General features: G+C 38.9%; 2 protein-coding genes across 2 annotated transcripts; both read right to left on the bottom strand.

The window, feature by feature from the left end:
• Positions 1-208: 208 nt before the first annotated feature.
• LOC141389160 (uncharacterized) lies at positions 209-5,722 on the bottom strand. Its single transcript, XM_073960228.1, has 3 exons — positions 4,947-5,722; positions 4,676-4,887; positions 209-1,346 (listed from the first exon to the last, which is right to left on the bottom strand). The coding sequence occupies exons 1-3, from the start codon at positions 4,985-4,987 to the stop codon at positions 1,240-1,242; spliced, it is 360 nt and encodes a 119-aa protein (XP_073816329.1). The 5' UTR covers positions 4,988-5,722; the 3' UTR covers positions 209-1,239.
• A 1,966-nt stretch (positions 5,723-7,688) lies between these two features.
• Positions 7,689-14,090, bottom strand: Chchd3 (Coiled-coil-helix-coiled-coil-helix domain containing 3). Its single transcript, XM_073960224.1, has 3 exons — positions 13,964-14,090; positions 13,723-13,869; positions 7,689-8,636 (listed from the first exon to the last, which is right to left on the bottom strand). The coding sequence occupies exons 2-3, from the start codon at positions 13,841-13,843 to the stop codon at positions 8,095-8,097; spliced, it is 663 nt and encodes a 220-aa protein (XP_073816325.1). The 5' UTR covers positions 13,844-13,869; positions 13,964-14,090; the 3' UTR covers positions 7,689-8,094.
• Between the last annotated feature and the right edge of the window lie 5,013 nt (positions 14,091-19,103).

The raw sequence follows: 19,103 nt of genomic DNA, 5'->3' as shown, positions 1-19,103 counted from the left end.
TCTACTCGCTGAAGTCACTTCGAGAGAACTTTTTTGTATCAATTGTGCTCATTAAAATAATTAGCGTTTTTATAATATTTTCTTTCTTAAAAAGCGAAATAAAAGCGCCATAACTTTTGTCCGCAACAACCAAAAATTGGCTCGCGACCAAATTCGTACTTAACCTACATATAAAAAATCGTTGATGTAGCGCGAAAAAAATGTATCCTTTTTTTCTGAAATGGAATATGAAATAATTGACAATATTCCTGATATACAGGCTGAGGGCATATGTCTGTCGGCAAAGCCGGCTGATACTTTTTTACTTGTTTTTTCTCATTTATTCAAATCAAAACAAAAAAGCTCCGCTACATCACCGATAACTTGTTATCGGCGATTATTTTATAACACTTTACGTAATAAAAATTTTAAATTTTGTCCATTATATAAGACCAGAAAGTATTCTTTGCATAAAAGGCCAGAATGGCTTCTAGAAGCAGATCAAAATGTCTTCGTATAGAAGGCCAGACGGAGAAAGGCAGAAGGTCTTCTTTTAGAAGGCCAGAATGTCTTCTTCTAGAAGGCCAGAAGGTGTTCTTAAGAATTCTTAAGAATGTCAGAAGGTCTTCTTATGGAAGGCTAGAAAGTTTCTTATAAAAGGTGAGAAGATGTTCTTATAGAAGGACAGAAGGTCTTCTTGTAGAAGACCAGAAGCATTTCTTGTAGGTCAGAAGGTGTTATTATTTTTTAGAAGACCAGAAGGACTTCTTATTAAAGACCAGAATGTCATCTTATAGTAGACCATACAGGTTTTTTATAACAGACCAGAAGGTCTTCTTATAACAGACTATAAAGACAAAGCAACTGACAATACGGAAGTAGGCAATACATACTAAAGATTTTCTTATAGAAGGCCAGAAGCACTTCTTATAGAAGGTCAAAAGGTGTTCTCAGTTTTTAGAAGACCTTCTTCTTTTTATAACAGACCAGACGATCTTGACTGACTTCCGTATCGTCTTTTACTTTACATACTTTTACTGATATATTTAGTTGCATTTTCGAGAAACAATGTATGGGTGTGCAACTGAAATATTTTGACGAACGTTAAACAAGACAAAGCAAGTCGGCAAGTCGAAAGTCAGTCCTTCTTATAACAGACCATAAGGTCTTCTTATAACAGACCAGAAGGTCTTTTTATAACAGACCAGAAGGTCTTTTTATAACAGACCAGAAAGTCTTCTTCTGGAAGGTTAGGTTAGGTTAGGTTTGGGGATGTGTAGTCAATATATATGTATATTGACTACGCCACTCGGAGACCTTTCGGTCCATTGTGATCATCCATAAAGAAAAAGGAGGTTCAGAATTACCTGAAAAGAGAAGAGAAAAGAGAGAAGAATAAAGAAAAAAGGGGGGTGTGGTTTGGAGAATAATAATAAATGAATTAATTATAAGAAATAATGAAGATGTAATAAAGACAGAGAGGGTGGTTTTTTGGCGATGGTGGAAAAAACTGTCAGAGAAGTAGTTACGCTTATGGGTCGCGCCGTCCCAGCCACTTCAGATTTTTAATGATGTTGTTTATGATTGTTGGTTCCATGTTTGAGTAGAAGGTTAAGCTTGGAGGAAAGCGTACTCGTACTTAGTCTATACCGCTTTCGAGTTAACATCGGGCAACGACATAGAATATGCTCGATCGTCTCCGTTTCCTCCTCATCTTCACAGAGCCTGCAATAGTCCACGCCATCATCCTGCCATTTGCCGATAAAAGCTCGGATGTAGCAATGGCCGGTAATGACTCCCGTCAATACCCTGATTTCTGATTTACTCAGACTTAAAAGCGAAGTTGTTCTCTTTGTTGAAAGATTCGGCCAAATGGCCCTTGACACGTTGCACCTTGGTTCATTATGCCATAGTTCCTTGGCCTGTTCTTCAAAGAACGTCTCCACCTTCCGAAAAACGTGACATATGGGTGGTTTAATAGAAACAGTGATAGCTTGACTTGTTGATTGAGATCCGTGTCTTGCCAATTCATCTGCCTTCTCGTTTCCCACAATGTCACAGTGACCCGGTACCCAGCAGAGTCGGACAGCGTTAGTTAGGTTCGCCAAAGCAGTTCTACCCTCAAGAACGGCCTCAGACTTGATATTGGGGGATTTGATGGCTTTAAGAGCCGGCTGACTATCAACGAAGATAGTCACCGGTTCAAAGATTTCAGCATCCAGACTTTTTATCAACTCTGCGGCCATTTTGATCGCGAAGATTTCTGCTTGGAAAACGCTACAGTCGCTGTTCAACCTATAGGAGTACTCGAGGCAAAGCTTTTCGCAGTAGACGCCAGCTCCGGTACCTTCTTCCATCTTGGAACCGTCTGTATAGAAAGCCACGCCGTCCAGAGGAGGGTTACCACGGATCCAGTCATCTCTACTAGGGATAACGACCTCAAAATCATCAAATCTATGGATTGGTGATAAGTAGTCGCTGAACTTCCCCTGCTGACTTAAGCCAAGGTTTGGCCCTAGCTCTCGAAGAATGCATGCATGACCATAGGTGCTGTCACGCCAACGATTCAATTCATGTAGCCTTAGAGCACTACGTGCTGCTTGACCTTTGATGCTAATTCTCGTGGGCAAGAGGTTTAGCATTGCGTTCAGAGCTGCTTGTGGTGTACTTCTAAAAGCTCCAGTTATCAGGATCGAGGCTGCCCTTTGCACCTTGTCTATGCTGCCCGAGTTCGACTTGTGTCGAAGCGCATGCCACCAGACAAGACATCCGTAGGATAGGATGGGTCTCACCACAGTATTATACAACCAGTGTATAATAGCTGGATTTAGACCCCAACTTTTCCCAATCGAATTCTTACATGAATAGAGTGCGATCATACCTCTCTTCGTCCGTTCCTCGACGTTCCTTTTCCATCTCAGTTGAGAATCCAGGATTGTACCTAGGTATTTGGCCTCAGGAGATAGATGCAACTGCACTCCATCCAATGTTGGTGGTATGATGTCGCCAAGCTTACGCTTTCTGGTGAACAATACCAGTTCTGTTTTCGTTGGATTTACACCAAGGCCATTTGTGGTGGCCCAACGAGACAGCTTTGATAAGGCTCCTTGCATAAGCTCCGAAATAGTGGACAAGAATTTGCCAGTTATTAGTAAAACTACATCATCCGCGTATGCGACAGCCTTGATGCCCTGATTGTCGAATTCCGCCAAAATATTGTTTATCACAAGTAGCCACAGCAGCGGTGAGAGTACACCTCCCTGGGGAGTACCTCGTGTTACTGTCTTCCTTCTTGTCAACTCCCCGATACTGGAATTTATGATCCTGCTCTCCAGCATTCTCTTTATCCAGCAGATCAGGGTTTCCGGGGTGTTGACCGATCTAAGCGAGAGATGAATGGATTCAAGTTTTACGTTGTTAAAGGCTCCTTCTATATCCAGGAAAGCCGCCAAGGTAAAGTTTGAGTTCTCCATATTTCTCTCAATGAAACCCACGACCTCATGAAGAGCAGTTTCGACAGATTTACCTTTCATGTAGGCATGCTGCGAGTCGCTCAGCGAGGCAGTGTCTACAAAGCTCCTAATCTCCAGATCGATCAGTCGTTCGAGTGTCTTGAGGAGAAAGGAGGATAGACTAATAGGTCTGTAGTCTTTCGGTGCAGAGTGACTGGCTTTCCCCGCTTTGGGGATGTAAGTTACCTTTACCTCTTTCCACAGATCTGGTACGCAGGAAAGAAACAAACAGGCCCTAAAGATCTCCTCCAGAATTTGGTATATCTGCGGTGCAGCAAATTGAAGCATCGCAGGAATTACTCCATCTGGACCAGGTGACTTATAGGGTTTGAATGTACTTACTGCCCACTTTATTTTGTTTCTGCTTACAACCTTATCAATGAGGCTCTCGTCCACTGACTCTTGGACTTGGAAGTTGTCACAATCAATGTGAAGGTTACTGGCATCCGTGCAGTCAGGGAAGTGGGTCTCAGCTAGAAGGTTTAGAGTCTCAAGACCTGAGTCTGTCCACGTGCCGTCCGGTTTTTTGACACTACCGATGGATTTGGGGTCCTTCGAGAGTATCTTACGGAATCTGGCAGCGTCGTTTACCCCTTCTACAGACTCACAGAAACAAACCCATGACTTCTTTTTGGCGCGCTTGATTTCACTCTTGTATTTGGTGAAACTCGCTTTATACGATTCCCAGTCACTGTCAAGTTTCGTCGAGTGCGCCTTGTTGTACAACTTTTTGGTGTTTTTCCGTAGTTCGCCAAGATCCTTGTTCCACCACACCGGTTGGGATTTCTTCCCAGGATAAGTTAATGGACAGGCATCCTTATGGCAGCGAAGAAGGATTTCTGTTAGGTTGGACACCTTACTGTTAAGCTCAGCAACTGTTTCTATCCTTGCGGGAAGTGTCAGTTGATGGTTCGTCAGATCAGTGAACCTTCCCCAGTCCGTCCTTCTCGGGTTCCTATAAGGATTTTGGCGGACTCCGTCGAAAGAGATTTCAAAGTATATCCTCATATGATCCGAAAAGGAGCATTTGTTGGATACCCTCCAGTTCCTGACGACAGAATCATCTAAATTAGACAGGGTTAGATCAATGACCTCCTCCCTGCCTCTAATTTTAAAGGTGGGATCGTTTCCTATATTACATATTCTTAGATTGTAAGATAATATAAAATTGAAAATCGACTCACCTCTAGTGTTTGTGTCTTTGCTGCCCCAGTGAAAATGGTGGGCGTTGGCGTCACATCCAAGGATAACGTTACAAACGCCCAGGTTCTCCTTCAGCAGCCTGTGTACCCCCTGATTTGGTGGATCAGGGTCCTCATACGGCATGTAGATTGAGGACAGGAGAGTGGCCTTCTCCCTGCCGTTCTCCAGTCGCACCGTGCACATGTCTCCATTACTATAATTAGATAGAAAGATTAGATTGAGGTTCTTCCTACCTACCACACAGGTCCTCACCTTGTCCCCTTCGGACGATGCAAAGACCTCGAAGTTGGCATTGTTCAGTCCAGAGACCTTATTTTTATATATATAAGGTTCCTGGACTAGAACAATGTCTACCTCTGAGTTCGTGAGGGACAGGAGTAGTTCGGCGGCAGCTGCTTTACAATGATGCAGATTAATCTGCAAAATGCGTAGCACCTGCCGCCTGCCTACTCCTACTGACTTCCGCGAGGTGGACTCAGTCGGAACCGAACCCATCCTGAACCGAAGTTCAGTTTTCCCTCACGAATCTTAAGGTACTCCTCTCCTGAGGAGTCTACCGCCATCTTAATGTCCATCCCTCCATTCTCCTTACAAGGGGTGAGACTCATTACAGTCCAGTCCTTAGTAAGGAGACCGGGGTTCTGGAGCTCCAGCATCCTCAGCAGAAGTTCCTTATCCACGGTAGGTGGGGGAACCCATGCTGGGAATACCTTCCTGGACGGAATCTCCGTTATAGACACCGCAGCAATTTTTGCCCCCTCCCAAAGTTCATCAAAGCCATTAACTGTCTTCTTAAGGTACTCTTGCGAGCTCCTGTTGAGACATTTAATGACTTTAACTCCCTTGTGAAGGAAGGCGCCACCAAACTGACGGTCACCCTGGTTCGCCTCAGTGGACACAATGGCTAAACGAAGCCGAGTCTCGAAGAGCAACCAGTGACTTTCGCTGATTTTCCCGAAGGGGTCAGCTCGGTCGATGATTGCTACTAGGAGCTCGTCATCGTTTGCCACCGTGGCCGTTTTGGCGTAGGGTTTCCTACGCCCTCGCTCACGTGCCTTGGTAACAGCTTTTCCTAAGGAGGTGGACGCCTTCTCAGTACTGGTGCTGCTTCCCTTGGCTTTGTGAGCAAGGACACCAGCATAGGAGTTCGCCGTGTTGGCCGTCTGAGAGATCATCGTCTTCTTTGGCGAAGGCTGAGGGCCTTCTGAAGAGCGAACTCGCTTCACAGTCTTTGACTGCGAGGACTTGTTCGTCTTCTCCGAAGTCGATGGTGTCCCAGTCGATCCACCCGTCGTTACCCCCGAGTGGCTTGCGCAGGTCTTAGACACCTTCTGTTCGTCCGCTTTACCCTCATTAGTTGGGGTAGGAGCCGGATTTGGGACAGTCACCTTCTCCAGTTGACTACTCTTACGAGAATCATTTGGAGTCGGATTATGCCCCTTATCCTTTTCCAGTCCCTTCTGGCTCGGGTTCGGCTTCGGAACAGCTTAAGGTTCCACCTTGCTGTCAGAAGCAGCAGGCTTCACCTCCACCTTTTTGCTTGTCGCCGCAGTCTCTACTGAGTCTTTGGCTGAAGCTGAAGCAGGGTTCGGGAGAAAGATTTTGTCCACCAGGAGCTCGCATCTGGGTGCATTTGGATAAATTCTTTCGAATTTCCGCAATTTCTGGAAGGTTAGAAAGCCTTTTTAATGGAGGCCAGAAGTCTTCATATAACAGGGTAGAAGGTCTTTTATAGAGGCCAAAAAGTATTCTTATACAAGACCAGAATGTCCTCTTACAGAAGACCAAAAGCTTCTCTTATAGAAGACCAGAAGGTGTTCTGATAGAAGCCCGTCTAAACCTTGTAATCACCAAATTTTGGGTGTTGATGAAGGTCCCGGAGGGGAAGAAGCCTATTGATTTTGGTGGTGGTCGGATAATATTCAAGGGTCGGAATGGGCAAAAGACTTATTTGGAGAAAAAGTCAACATTTTATTTCAAAGCGAATATTTCTGCGTCTATATGGGGTATAGCAAAAGCAAAACCTGGGGCCTAATTACGACATTCGATTTGATCGAGTATTTGCTCATGAATGAAAAATCAAATTATGAAAACCTATTCGCGCCACCAACAGTACATTTACTAAGGTTGATACATTAGCAATCTGTTACAACAATTTCTAATAGTTTAACAAATATAAATAATTTCGTACATTTTTCAACGATTTCAACAAATATTTACATTTTTTAATGAATAATTTTGTTTTTCAGTTTTTATTTTAAAATAAACGCATTTTTTACCATTGATTTTGGTGATGGTCAGATAATATTCGGGGGGAATGGGCAAAAAACTTATTTGGAGAAAAAGTCAACGTTTTACTTACAAAACGTGTCCGGAAATGGAATGTCCACTCTAGCAACATAAAAACCAAAATTTTCGGTACATATATAAAATTCACTTAGATTTTTTATACCACGGAGAGGGTCTATGTCATATAGCCTACTTCCTATCTTAATGAAGCCAATGTGACTGTCTTAAAAAGGCGGCAGTGATAAACTGAAAGAGTGCTGCCAGCCAAAAATAATGCAAAGCGAATTTATTTAACTTTTATTTTTAGATTTTAGAGTTGGGACATTTATTTTGGAATGAAACAAATTTCTAAACAACTATTAAAAAATAAGTCCCGATCTACATTAGGCGATTTTTTTTCTTGCGGCAATTTTTCTCGTTCCCTTTCAAAATTCAATTCTGTTGCGGCAAAACGAATAAAATAATGTCGAATACGAAAAATATAAAAGGAATTGGCTAAAAAATTCCAGTACAAGCAATTTGTTTCCACTTTCATTCCCCTCCCTTCCCGTGTCTCTCCAACAAACATAGACTTGTCGCAAGTAAAGTTGCCTAATGTAGGTTAGGACTAAGCTGTGAACAAATACTCACTCCTCGATAGAAATTCAATTTATTACAAAGAATCTTTTAAAATTCTCAATTCTCAAAAACAAAAAAACACACGCATTTGTTATTAAATTATTATTTGAAATTATTCTTTAATAAATCACTTTTCTAGTTGCATTTATATCAATCATTATCGTTTTTATGTACTTTAAGTTTAACTCAAGTCTTCATTATCCATTCTTTCATTATCGTATATTAATTACAACACAGCATAATAAAATAGTTGTTGTAACTCAAGTGTTGTTGAAATAACAAAAAAAACTAAAAGAATGCAACGAAAACATGTCTTTGTGGGAGGTATTATCATTTTGTAAACTATTTTTAAACAGACTAAAGTAAAAGGCCGTGTCAATAAGAGCTAAAATAATAATTCCACATTTGTCGACAATGTTTCATTGCTAATTTGGGGGAACATTTATTTATATTTTCCTCTTATTATTGACTATTTTCTTTAAAGTTGTTTGGGTTATGCCCCTTTAGCCTTGGCAGCTGGTGCCGATGCCTTCGCAGTTTCTGCGGCTTCTTCAGCATCGAGTTTCTTAATACGGTTCAAGTTAACACAATTACGGAAAGCTGCCACCTCTTCGGCACACTTTAGTGTCTCGCCGGGATGGGCACGATAACAGGCAATGACTTGTGCTTTCAAATCTTGACACGGTGGCAATTGATGAATGGGAGATGCACTGGCAAAACGTTTGCGTACATCTTCCACAGCCGTGGAGTATTCCTTCTCCATAATAGCATTGGTCTTTTTGAGAGTTTGTTCCAAATTGGCCATACGTTGTTTCCACATGGCATCATTTTGTTGCAATTCAATCTCTTTTTGACGACGCATATCACTGGCACTGAATGTGGTGCCAGCGGGAGCAGCATATACCACTGGTGGTGGATTTTGATAAACAATGGTTGGAGCTGGTGGTGGGGCTACAACGGGTTTAGCTGTTGGTGTCTCCTGTTTGGGTGGTGGAGGTGGTGTTGATGACTGCTGGGCTTTAGCATTTTCTTTTGCTGAAAAATAAAGGGGGCAATTTGTTTTCTTTAATTTTCAAAAAAAAAAAAAAGTGTACACATCTTAATCTAACGATGAAATGAGTTTCGGCGAAGGCATGCATGATGTGACGTAAATCATACACGGAAGATGAAATGAGTTACAATGGAGTTAATTTAGTTAATGCAAATGATTTTTGAAAGCCAAAATAATAGTAAAAACAGTTTTAGTTGAACCATTAGCTACCTTCTTAGGGCAGTAAAATTGGCTACACAATATAGTTAAAATTTCGGTGGTGTCTTAATTATTAAGGCAAGTTCCATTCCTAACTTATATTCACACTTCATGTTTACTTAGATATAATATAATCGTTTCACAAGCATTCCCGACGTGACACTCATATCAATGAGTGCACCCCGATTCATATTAGCTCAAAAGATATGGGACCTAATTTTTGTAGCCGAGTCCGAACAGACAACACTTGTAGAGAATTACTGAACTGCGCAGAATGAGAATCGAAACCGGGCATTCAGCGTGCAAGGCCAGTGTGCATACCATTGCACCATTACCGTACCATTATTTAGATAGCGTAAACATATATTATCGTACAAAATTCAATATACCGTTGCTGTACTTAAGTATATCAGTGTCGACATTTTTTGACTATATTACCATTTCCCTTTTATTCATGCACGAATACGACATGTTAAAGGTACTCTATCTATAGAAGTCACATTCCACCGATCTCTGGGATACAGTTTCACTAGATCTTGTGTCTACAGGAAGATTCCATTAATGTCTTTAGAAGAGCTTCTAGGAAGTTTTCTACCTATCGATGATCCGTTCGAAAGATCTTATTTGTATAGGAGACACTTTCTTAATCCTTTTATCTATCAAAGACCACTTAGGAGGTTATTGTCCGCTATATCAATAAAGAAACAATGGGTAAAATAAATCTTTTATAACTCGATAAATTCTTCTGCAGATAGGAGACCCAGTTCTGTCACTTAGGCAGTCTTCTGTCTACAGATAAACCACTTAAGGTGAATTCCATTTACCAGGCCCGTTTAGGAGGTCTCCGATGTATAGAAACCAGTTTATTGGGGAACGTTTGACGAGATCTCCTATCTACAGAAGATTCATTTAGAGGTCTTTAAAAGATGATCCGTTCGGAAGATTTTATTTCTATCAATGACCACTTAGAAGGTAATCGTCCGTTCTATCAACAGATAAAGCAACAAGTAAAAATGTATCAGTAGGCTTTGCCGACAGAGATATACCCTCAGATTGTGTAAATCGAAACACTTTTTTCTCAAAAAAAATATGTATTTAGGGGGTTTCAAAATTTTGGACGTATGAACCGACAAAAATGTTGATTAGGATTAAAGTTCAAAAGTTTTGCGGAAGAGGTGCTAAAAGGAATATACCGACATAGCCCATGGGGGTGCCATAGGGGTTTTTTACACCCTTCGGGCTGTTTTCTCAAGAAGTATGGACTTGCCACTGAAAAAAATTTTACCATCGTAATTGAGGCAGCCAATGCAATGTTGCTTCAACAAAAATCAAAGTGATTCGAGAGCAGGTCCTAAAGTGAATTTATCCGAAATTTTGTGCGAGAGATACCGGATGGAGTGGACAAATATAGTCCATATTCGAACCTGATATATATCTGACGAATATATTAGGATGAGTAAAGTATGGACCAAATCGGCCACTCCCTTCAAGAGTTATGGTGCGCACAATTTTTCCGAACATTTTTGAACTTTTGTGGGGGAGGTACCTGAAGGAGTGGACCGATTAGGCTTATCTTCGAACTTAAAGTAAGTTTGGACTCAATATTACGAAGGCCAAATTTTGGACGGAATCGGCATATCCGTTCGAAAATTATCTTGCGCCACAACCACCTCACACGGTGTCATAGGATTTTTTTTGCAACTTTCAGGCTATTTTCTCAGGAAGTATGGAGTTGCCCCTGATGAGACTTGTACCTTCGTATGGGGGACAGTGAATACAATTTTGTGTGGGAGGTACCCGAAGGAGTTTACCGATTAAGTTCATATTGGAACCTCATCTAAGTCTGGTAGAAATTTCACGAAATCGGTTACTCCCTTCAAGAGTTATCGTGCGCACAAAATTCCCGAACATTTTCGAACTTTTGTGGGGGAGGTACCGGAAGGAGTGGACCGATATGGCTTATCTTCGAACTTAAACTATGTTTGGAAAAATATTACTAAGGTCCAATTTTGGACCGAATCGGCAGATCCGTTCGAGAGTTATCTTGCGCTCCAACAACCTCACACGGCGTCATAGGATCTTTGCAACTTTCAGGCTATTTTCTCAGGAAGTATGGACTTGCCCCTGTTGAGACTTGTACCTTCGTAAGGGGGACAGTGAATACAAGTTGTTACAACAAAAATCAAGGCAATTCGAGAGCAGGTCCTAAACTGAACCGAAATTTTGTGTGGGAGGTACCCGAAGGAGTTTACCGATTAAGTTCATATTGGAACCTCATCTAAGTCTGGTAGAAATTTCACGAAATCGGTTACTCCCTTCAAGAGTTATCGTGCGCACAAATTTTCCGAACATTTTCGAACTTTTGTGGAGGAGGTACCGGAAGGAGTGGACCGATATAACCCATCTTCGAGCTTAAACTAAGTTTGGACAAAATATTACGAACGCCAAATTTTGGATCGAATCGGTTGATTCGTGCGCTCCAGCCAACCAGACAGACGGACATGGCTAAATCAACTCCAAATTGTCTGAAACACATTTCGTCCAAACATACTTGGGGTCTAAAACCAGTATTTCGATGAGGCACATTTTGTCCGTATGAAAATGTATATACCCTCGTTAGCATAAATGCTGAGGGTATAAAAATAAGTGAATAAACAAACCTTTTAGAAGACCAATTGGGAGGTGATGGTCCGCTATATCAACAGAGAAGGAAACAACGGGTAAATGAACTTCGCATAACTCGATAAGTTCTTCTACAAGTAGGAGACCCTTAAGGAGGTCTTCTTCTATATAGGAGGCGATCTTCTATATATATGTAGACAAACAATTTAAGATGTATTCCATTTACTAGGCTCATTTAGGAGGCCTCGAAGTGCATACATATGTATAGAAACCAGTTCAGAGCTACTCTATCTATAGGAGACTCATGTCGGACGTCACCTATATACTGGATCCTATATACAGAAGATTCTTTATAGATCTTTAGAAGACCCTCTATGAGGGTTTATAGAAGAAGGGGAGATCTTATTTCTAGTACTCTAGGATACTAATGTCTTCCTTGCATAAGGTTATAGCAGAATTTCTACTAACTATGTAACATGGTGTATGGAAACACCGCTCAGATATCCCAATTGTTATATTCATGTTCTAAATAGAGTTGGAGTTATTCTGAACGAAAATTCCCGTGAGTTTTTTTCACTTTCTCCCTTAAGACAAAAATTCACGGGCAATTTTCGTTCAGAATAACCACCACAGAGTCGCATCATAAGGAAATTAAGCCTCTAGATCAGCAAATCTATCTGATAGGAATAAGTTGTGTTCAGATGAATGCAAAACTGTATATAAATGATGTCCTCGGTGTCTTTGGTCACCATTTCTGAGGATTGTTGAGTTTAATAGGACAAAATTATCAACCGACTAAACAACAAGTCGTAAAGGTTCGCACAGCACTCTGCACCCACACAACAAAAGAATCTTGATTATACAAATCCATGAAGTTAGTCACAGTGGATCAAGACTAGTTTATGGCCCGGTAAAGGATCTTGATGATACATATACCACAGATAACCCTAAGGGTCCTGAGTATAACAATATAAATTTTGTCATGCACAAGTTCATACTCCTCGAGATATGGGCCTTCAAAGTTCGACAAATGCCTATGACATTTTTCATATTTTTACAGCCGACCAATGCTATAATTTCCTTGTGTTTCCTTTCAATGCATACAATTTTCTTTAAAAATTAGAAGTTTAATGGTTGGCTGGCCTTTGACCGGGAATTTCAGTTTTTCACCTATGGGCAGGGTCCAACGCCGGCTACGCGATTAAATGTTTCATTTAAAAATGAAATGTTTTTCCAACACCCATTAGTCGCGAGGTTTACAATGATATCCATTTTGGTTTGGTTAGCTGTAAAAATATGGTAAATGTCATTGGTATTTACAGAACTTAAAATGTCTATATCTCGGTAATTTTTGGACTTGTACAAAATTTAAATCTTTATACTGAGGACCCCAAGGGCTATCTGTGGTATATATATATCGGTATATATATCAGCTTAGCTGACCTGAAACTGTGTCAAAACATAGATTTCAAATTGCTGGTAGAAGTCGCAACTTTCGATCTCTTTCAAAGTAAAACGCTCTTCGAAAATTTGTTTTGAAACCTGTAAACCACTACACACTTGTTTATTCACTTCGTATTTAAAATACCAAATAGCCTAAAGTAGCACGAGACCAACAAGTGGATATAAAGATTGAATACTCATTCAGAATTCTCATCTTAAATGCTTTGGAAATCACACCAAAAGGAAGGGTCTCTGAAAAAATTGCAGAAAAATGACATCTGTGTCAAATGACCTATCCAACTTGTTGCAAGTTGAGTATATTTCAACATAAAAATGTAAAAGAGAATTACGTCCATATACATACAGCTCCATTGAAATTTCACAAAAATCTACTGTAATCTTCAACTAGGTTGATGTGTCTTAAAGAGATCCGTCAAATTTATGATGACTTTCCAGAGCAGTAATTTTACTGGTCAGGTGGTTATTTTTCGTATCCAGCTAAAATTTGATTTCATTACACATCCCCCACTATAGATTTTCCGAATTTAAGATCATTGTAATTAGTGATGTGTGACGTCATATATTAACCCATCTCCTGGAAGAATTTGTTTATCCAAAGAAAAAACAACGCCATTCGCAAAGAAAACAAAAAAATTATGCATTATAGTTTCGGTTGCATAACCCATGATTGCTGCTGTCTTTTGCTAATTTTTCGTTCACTTGTGGCTAAAAACGTCGATGGCATAGCGTCAAATCAAAGCAAATAAAAGCATATTAATGAATGGATAATATAGTATTGGACCTTACCTTGTTTTGAGATGCCCTTTTTCAGACGATTAACAACATCATCGGATATATCAATAACACCGGCAGGCGTTGGATTATCCATAGAAACTGAACGCGGTTCGGATGAATGTGCTGCTCCCATTTTCTATGCGTTTCAATTATTTATCACTGCAAATTGTTGTGGACAAATGGAAGAAGATTTGTTGTTATGGCGTGAAGCTTGGTAAAATTCGCATGCATCAATAAAATTATCAAAACAAACCTTTGGAGCTCAGCAGAAATCTCCCGTCTACAAAAAACTTTTTTTTTACCAAAAACCCATCAAACGTGTAATTGTCAAAGTAACTGTATTATTGAGTTTGACACTTGGAGTTGGGGACAATTATAACAGGGTGTTTCAAAGACACTTTGATTACTCGTAAAGTAGCAATGGGTGACTTATACTAATTGTTGTGTTCTGTACATGGTACAATTAGTACCATGGTTCTGTATTATGAAATGAATTAACTACTGTCATTTTAAAATTCACTAAAAAATAAGAAGCCCTGCATCATGGCCCAATTACAGGTCCTCCAGCAAGCGAATTCGAAGAAAAACAAAGATTTTAAATGTCAAAATTCATAAACAAAGGCGAAAAAATGTTTGAGGGGAATTTCTTTTCTATCAATTCAGGTAGATACATACAAAACATTTTCCGAGAAAAAGTAGTTACCGTAGTTATTTTTGTTTGACGAAACAGAAAATACCATCTGATCGAACTTGAACTGCTAAAATAAGTTATTGTAAATTAAATTCTCATACAAACACAACAAATGTTGACATTTTACGTTTACAACATTAAGTTTATTTGTTTTCTTTTTGCGAGATACATCTACCTGTTTCTATACAGTTCGACATTTCAATACCTCACAGCGAATTCAAATGACAAATATGAATTTTCACAGCTCAAATCGAAATCATCTGATTTTGCCGGAGGACCTATAATTGGGCCATGCTCTGCCATGGTAGAACAAGAAAAGGTAGCAGCAATACCCAGCTGACTGAACTGGGCTGTAATGTTAGTGTCAAATTCCATACGACATTTTATATATTTATTTCTATGTCCGATGTATATAAGGGATATATATTTTTTGAAGAACAAATTTATTCATCAGAAAAAAACTATTTCCCATAAAGACTCCTTCATATCATTGACATGTAACCTCCTACAGGTCCGAACGACATGCCGCACACTAAAACATCATAGAGGCGGTACAATATTTGTTAATATGTGTGGTATTTTGTTAAACTTGAAAATAATAAAGCCCTAATAACCATGTGCTTTTTTGTTTCCAAAAGCAAACGATTGAAACAGCTTCTCTTTTTTCAATGAATTACCTGCGACCCCAAACATTTTTGCAAGAATTCTACTTTCTGCGAGAAATTATGCATTTAGTGGAATGATATGGAAACATTCAAATTGAAAATCTAACGAGTTTTCATTTTTTCAAAATATTTAATCAAATGAGAAAAATTGTTAGTTTTTTAAATTCCAATAATTTATAGACATTTCCTTATTTTGTTTACATGTACGTTGACACTAACGTTTACAAACAAAAACAAATTTCTATGTGGTTGTTGTTGAGTTGTATTTGTTGTAGTATTTACTTTACATCGTTTGTTTTACCATGATGCTCTGCACAAAACGATTTTGCGTTAGAGTTTTTGCTGGGTTAACCTTCTTTATAAAGCCCTAAACACATCCAACGTTTGAGTAAAGTTTAATACCCCGGTTACACTATTGAAGTTTAACCCACTGGGTTTAATAGATCCAGTGGGTTAATCTTTGCTGGTTACACTTAGCTTTTCGAGGATATAAACTGTCAGCTGATGTTTGTTTATGTATACATACAAAATAACTAATAAAGTCGTGTTTAACACTTTTACAATTTCTCGCATGAGATATCGTCCCCTCTTTGCTCATATTGGTATATTTTACACACAGGGATACATTTTTGTATCAAGGTATCAAGCGTACTTTTTGTTAAAAAAGTGTCTAATGTAAAAAATTAAATAATTTTATGATTTTCAAATAACTTTAGATTTGTTAACTCCATAAAATCTCATGCGACCAATCGTAAACGTGTAAAACACGACAAACTCTGTTGCAAAAACAGTTGCAACTTTTGGTACTTTTTGAGTAGAGTTGGATTTTTTTGCACAAATACCGAATACAACACTGTATTTTTGGTGGATTTGTGCCGGATTTAAAATAAACCCAGTCGTGAGAGGATTTAATTTTTGTATGGCAAATCTGGTCAGATTTGACCAGATTAAGCAATAAATCCTCATAAAGTGGGTTAACCCGGCAAAAAACTGTAGTGTAACCGCACTATAAAGTAAAGTAAAGGACAAAGTGCTGCCAAGTTTCAATTTTCCTTTATTCTTCCACCAGAAATGACACAAAACTATACTCAAACGTTGGATGTGTTTAGGGCTTAAGGATTTATTTGACGTATACGCAGTGGAATTTAAGGCCAGAACAGAATCAATCGTCGCTTGCTTTGCTTGCTTCCCAAATGTAAAATTATAAAGGAATGCCAGAGCCTCCTAAAGGGGATCGCAGGTGGATTTCCAAACAGGTAATCAAGCTTTGCAAGAATCCCTCATGATAACCATGGTATCTACCCACCCCTTAATAATTTGATCAAACTGTTTGTTGTATCTTGGTTAAGTCATTTGATGGACGCACCTACAGGAACCTCGTTGGTCGACCCTGTCGCGAACATGAAATCCGTGTCGATTTGCTCAAGCAATGTGGTGAAAGTAGTGTTTGTGCAAGCTTTTCGTAAGTTGTTGTCTTCATGAACCTGGACCTGTCGGCAATGAGCACTTTATACAATGGGGTCAGTTGATGACAAAAACACATCAGTCCAAAGCACCATCAACAAGAATCCCGTGGCGGCATCTCTATGTAGCGGATTGACCCAGAAAGTTTTTGTCAAACTCGGGACACATATTTGCTGTTATAACAATAAGAACGACTAAACTATTAATATAACGGAATTAGGGATGTTAAACAACAAGTCTGTCTGGTTACTTTTCCAGCAAGAATTAGCCAGCAAGAACTTTCTCAGAGAGTAAGGGGTTTTTATTCTCTTTTGCTAGAAAATTGTAAAAAGCAAACAGACACCTTCCCAGCAAAATCCAGCAAGCGATCAGCTGACTTGCCAAAACAGAACAATTTGTCCGCCAACAAAGGAAGCAAACACGTTGTATTTTATTAAAAATAAAAAAGAAAATGAAACAAAAAAGTATTTTTCCACTTTACAAATTTGTTCTCCATAAAACAATACAATTACCCCTATTATTATAAGTCTTCTTTTGTTATAGTTTGGATTTACCGAACAGATTTATAGCGTTCCGGTTAACATAAATTTAAAAGTGATCATTAAATTTCATGAAGGACCTTCTTGGCATTAACTTTTAACGTTAAAATTATATTTTTAATTCCTCCAAATTGGTTTATTTTGCGTTTTAAAATCCATCCAATAGTAAAAGAACACATATAATAATGGCCCTTAGACTATGTTATTTCCACAATAAAATTGTTTTTAATGTTCACAAACATAAATCAACAAAAAACTAAAAACAGCTGATTGATTGTTTTCAGGAAGAAGAAGAGCTTGCAAGTGCTTGCTAGAAGAAATTTGTCCAGCAAGAATTTGCAAGCTCTCAGTGAAAGAACTGTCAAAATGTCTCTCTCGAATCGCTCTCTCTTTTGCTGGTTTTTTGTGTTAACAGACGACTTCCAGCAACAATTGGTACAAATTGTTACAAATTTTAAGGTAACCAGACACAGCTAACATTTTGATATGTTTCAAGAAGTTTTTATTAATAAAAAATATTAGAAAAAGCGCTAAAAAATAAGATAATTTTAACTATAAATAGGTAAAACAGTATCACAGATATATCCTCAGCCTCTGTGAATTGAGACATCTACGGACAGGCCGGATACACAACCGACATTTTATTGCCTTGTTTGGACGTATGAACTTGCCAAAAAAGTATCGAGACTTTTGGGTATTTATCGTGGACGTTCTGAATAAATTCTTACATATTCCTTATGAATTTGAGCAAAAGCAAAAGTGTTGGTCTTTTGTGGTGTACTTGAAGGAATGGCCCATTAAGTCCAGTTTGAAACTGGATCTTATTTTGAGAATCATTCCGTTCTTATTTATGGTGCCCGTCCACCAGACATTTTGGTTGATCAGGAAGCATGGAGTTGCCCACGAAAAACATAATATCGCTGACAACAAGGCCACCGGGAGTACCTTCGGTAAAAATTTCAAAATAATCTTTAAATTGACTTAAGAGAAATGTTTAGCTTTTGTGAAGGAGGTATCCGGAGATGTTGTCCAATATGGACTCCCTGGAAGGTAGAGGTGCGTTTGGAAGAAATTGTACGACGTGAAAAGTTTCTATGTGCGACGTCAAGTTCGGCCGTCAACAAAAAGAGACGCGTCCTCCTGTAAAAATAAATAAGAATTTCTACAGCTGGTATGAAGAATGTGCCATGTTTAGATGGAACTATCCCTTATGTATTTTGAAGCACAAACTGATTTCGTTCAATTAAGACACCAACTTTTCAATATTTTTGATGATTTGAATATTTTCTTTTCACCACAAAATATACATATGTATGTATGTACGTAGCGTTAGCGTTGTTATGAAACGTCATGTCTCATTATTGTTACTCTGTAGCTCTGTTCCTTTACGTGCAAGAATAAGAATGTTCAAGTTTTACCTCTTTTTACTCGAAAAGCGTTCCTTTACTTCAGACACCATGATGAAATTATAAGGTGGCGTAAAACGGCCAGCTGATTGGTTTCAATTTGTCAAATATTTTGTTATTGTGAATAAATTGTATGAAAACGTAAACAAACATTTTGACATATTGAAGAATTTTCGGCCAAAATAGAGTTGTTGTTGTGCTACTTACGTGACCTGTTAAATAGATCTTGTTCAGACACCATACAATTCATATGGAAGCAGTTTACAACTTTTACAATTTTTGCTGGTTTTACCATTTTCATAAGTAAAGGAACAGACCATGTATTTGACACGCTCAAGTACAGGCATACAGAGTTGTATTTACCTACATTTGACAGATGCGACTACCTTCTATTATTCTACCATGGATGAGGTGAAGGAGCTCCATTTCTCTCTTCTTACCCATAAACTCAAGATTCGCGCGGAATCATGCAAAATTTATCATGATTTCGCATACAAAAATGAAATCATCTCATTTCGTGATTTCAGCGAAATCAACATGGAAATCACAATACACATGATATACAACCCTGTTTTTGCCTAAAAAAGTACCAAAAGTTGCAACACTTTTCACGTATCACAATAAACAA

Source organism: Musca autumnalis, unplaced genomic scaffold (assembly GCF_047663935.1).
Source record: "Musca autumnalis isolate F117 unplaced genomic scaffold, ASM4766393v1 scaffold_1, whole genome shotgun sequence".
Classification (NCBI taxonomy): Eukaryota; Metazoa; Arthropoda; class Insecta; order Diptera; family Muscidae; genus Musca; species Musca autumnalis.
This window is presented reverse-complemented; position numbering and strand designations above follow the sequence as displayed.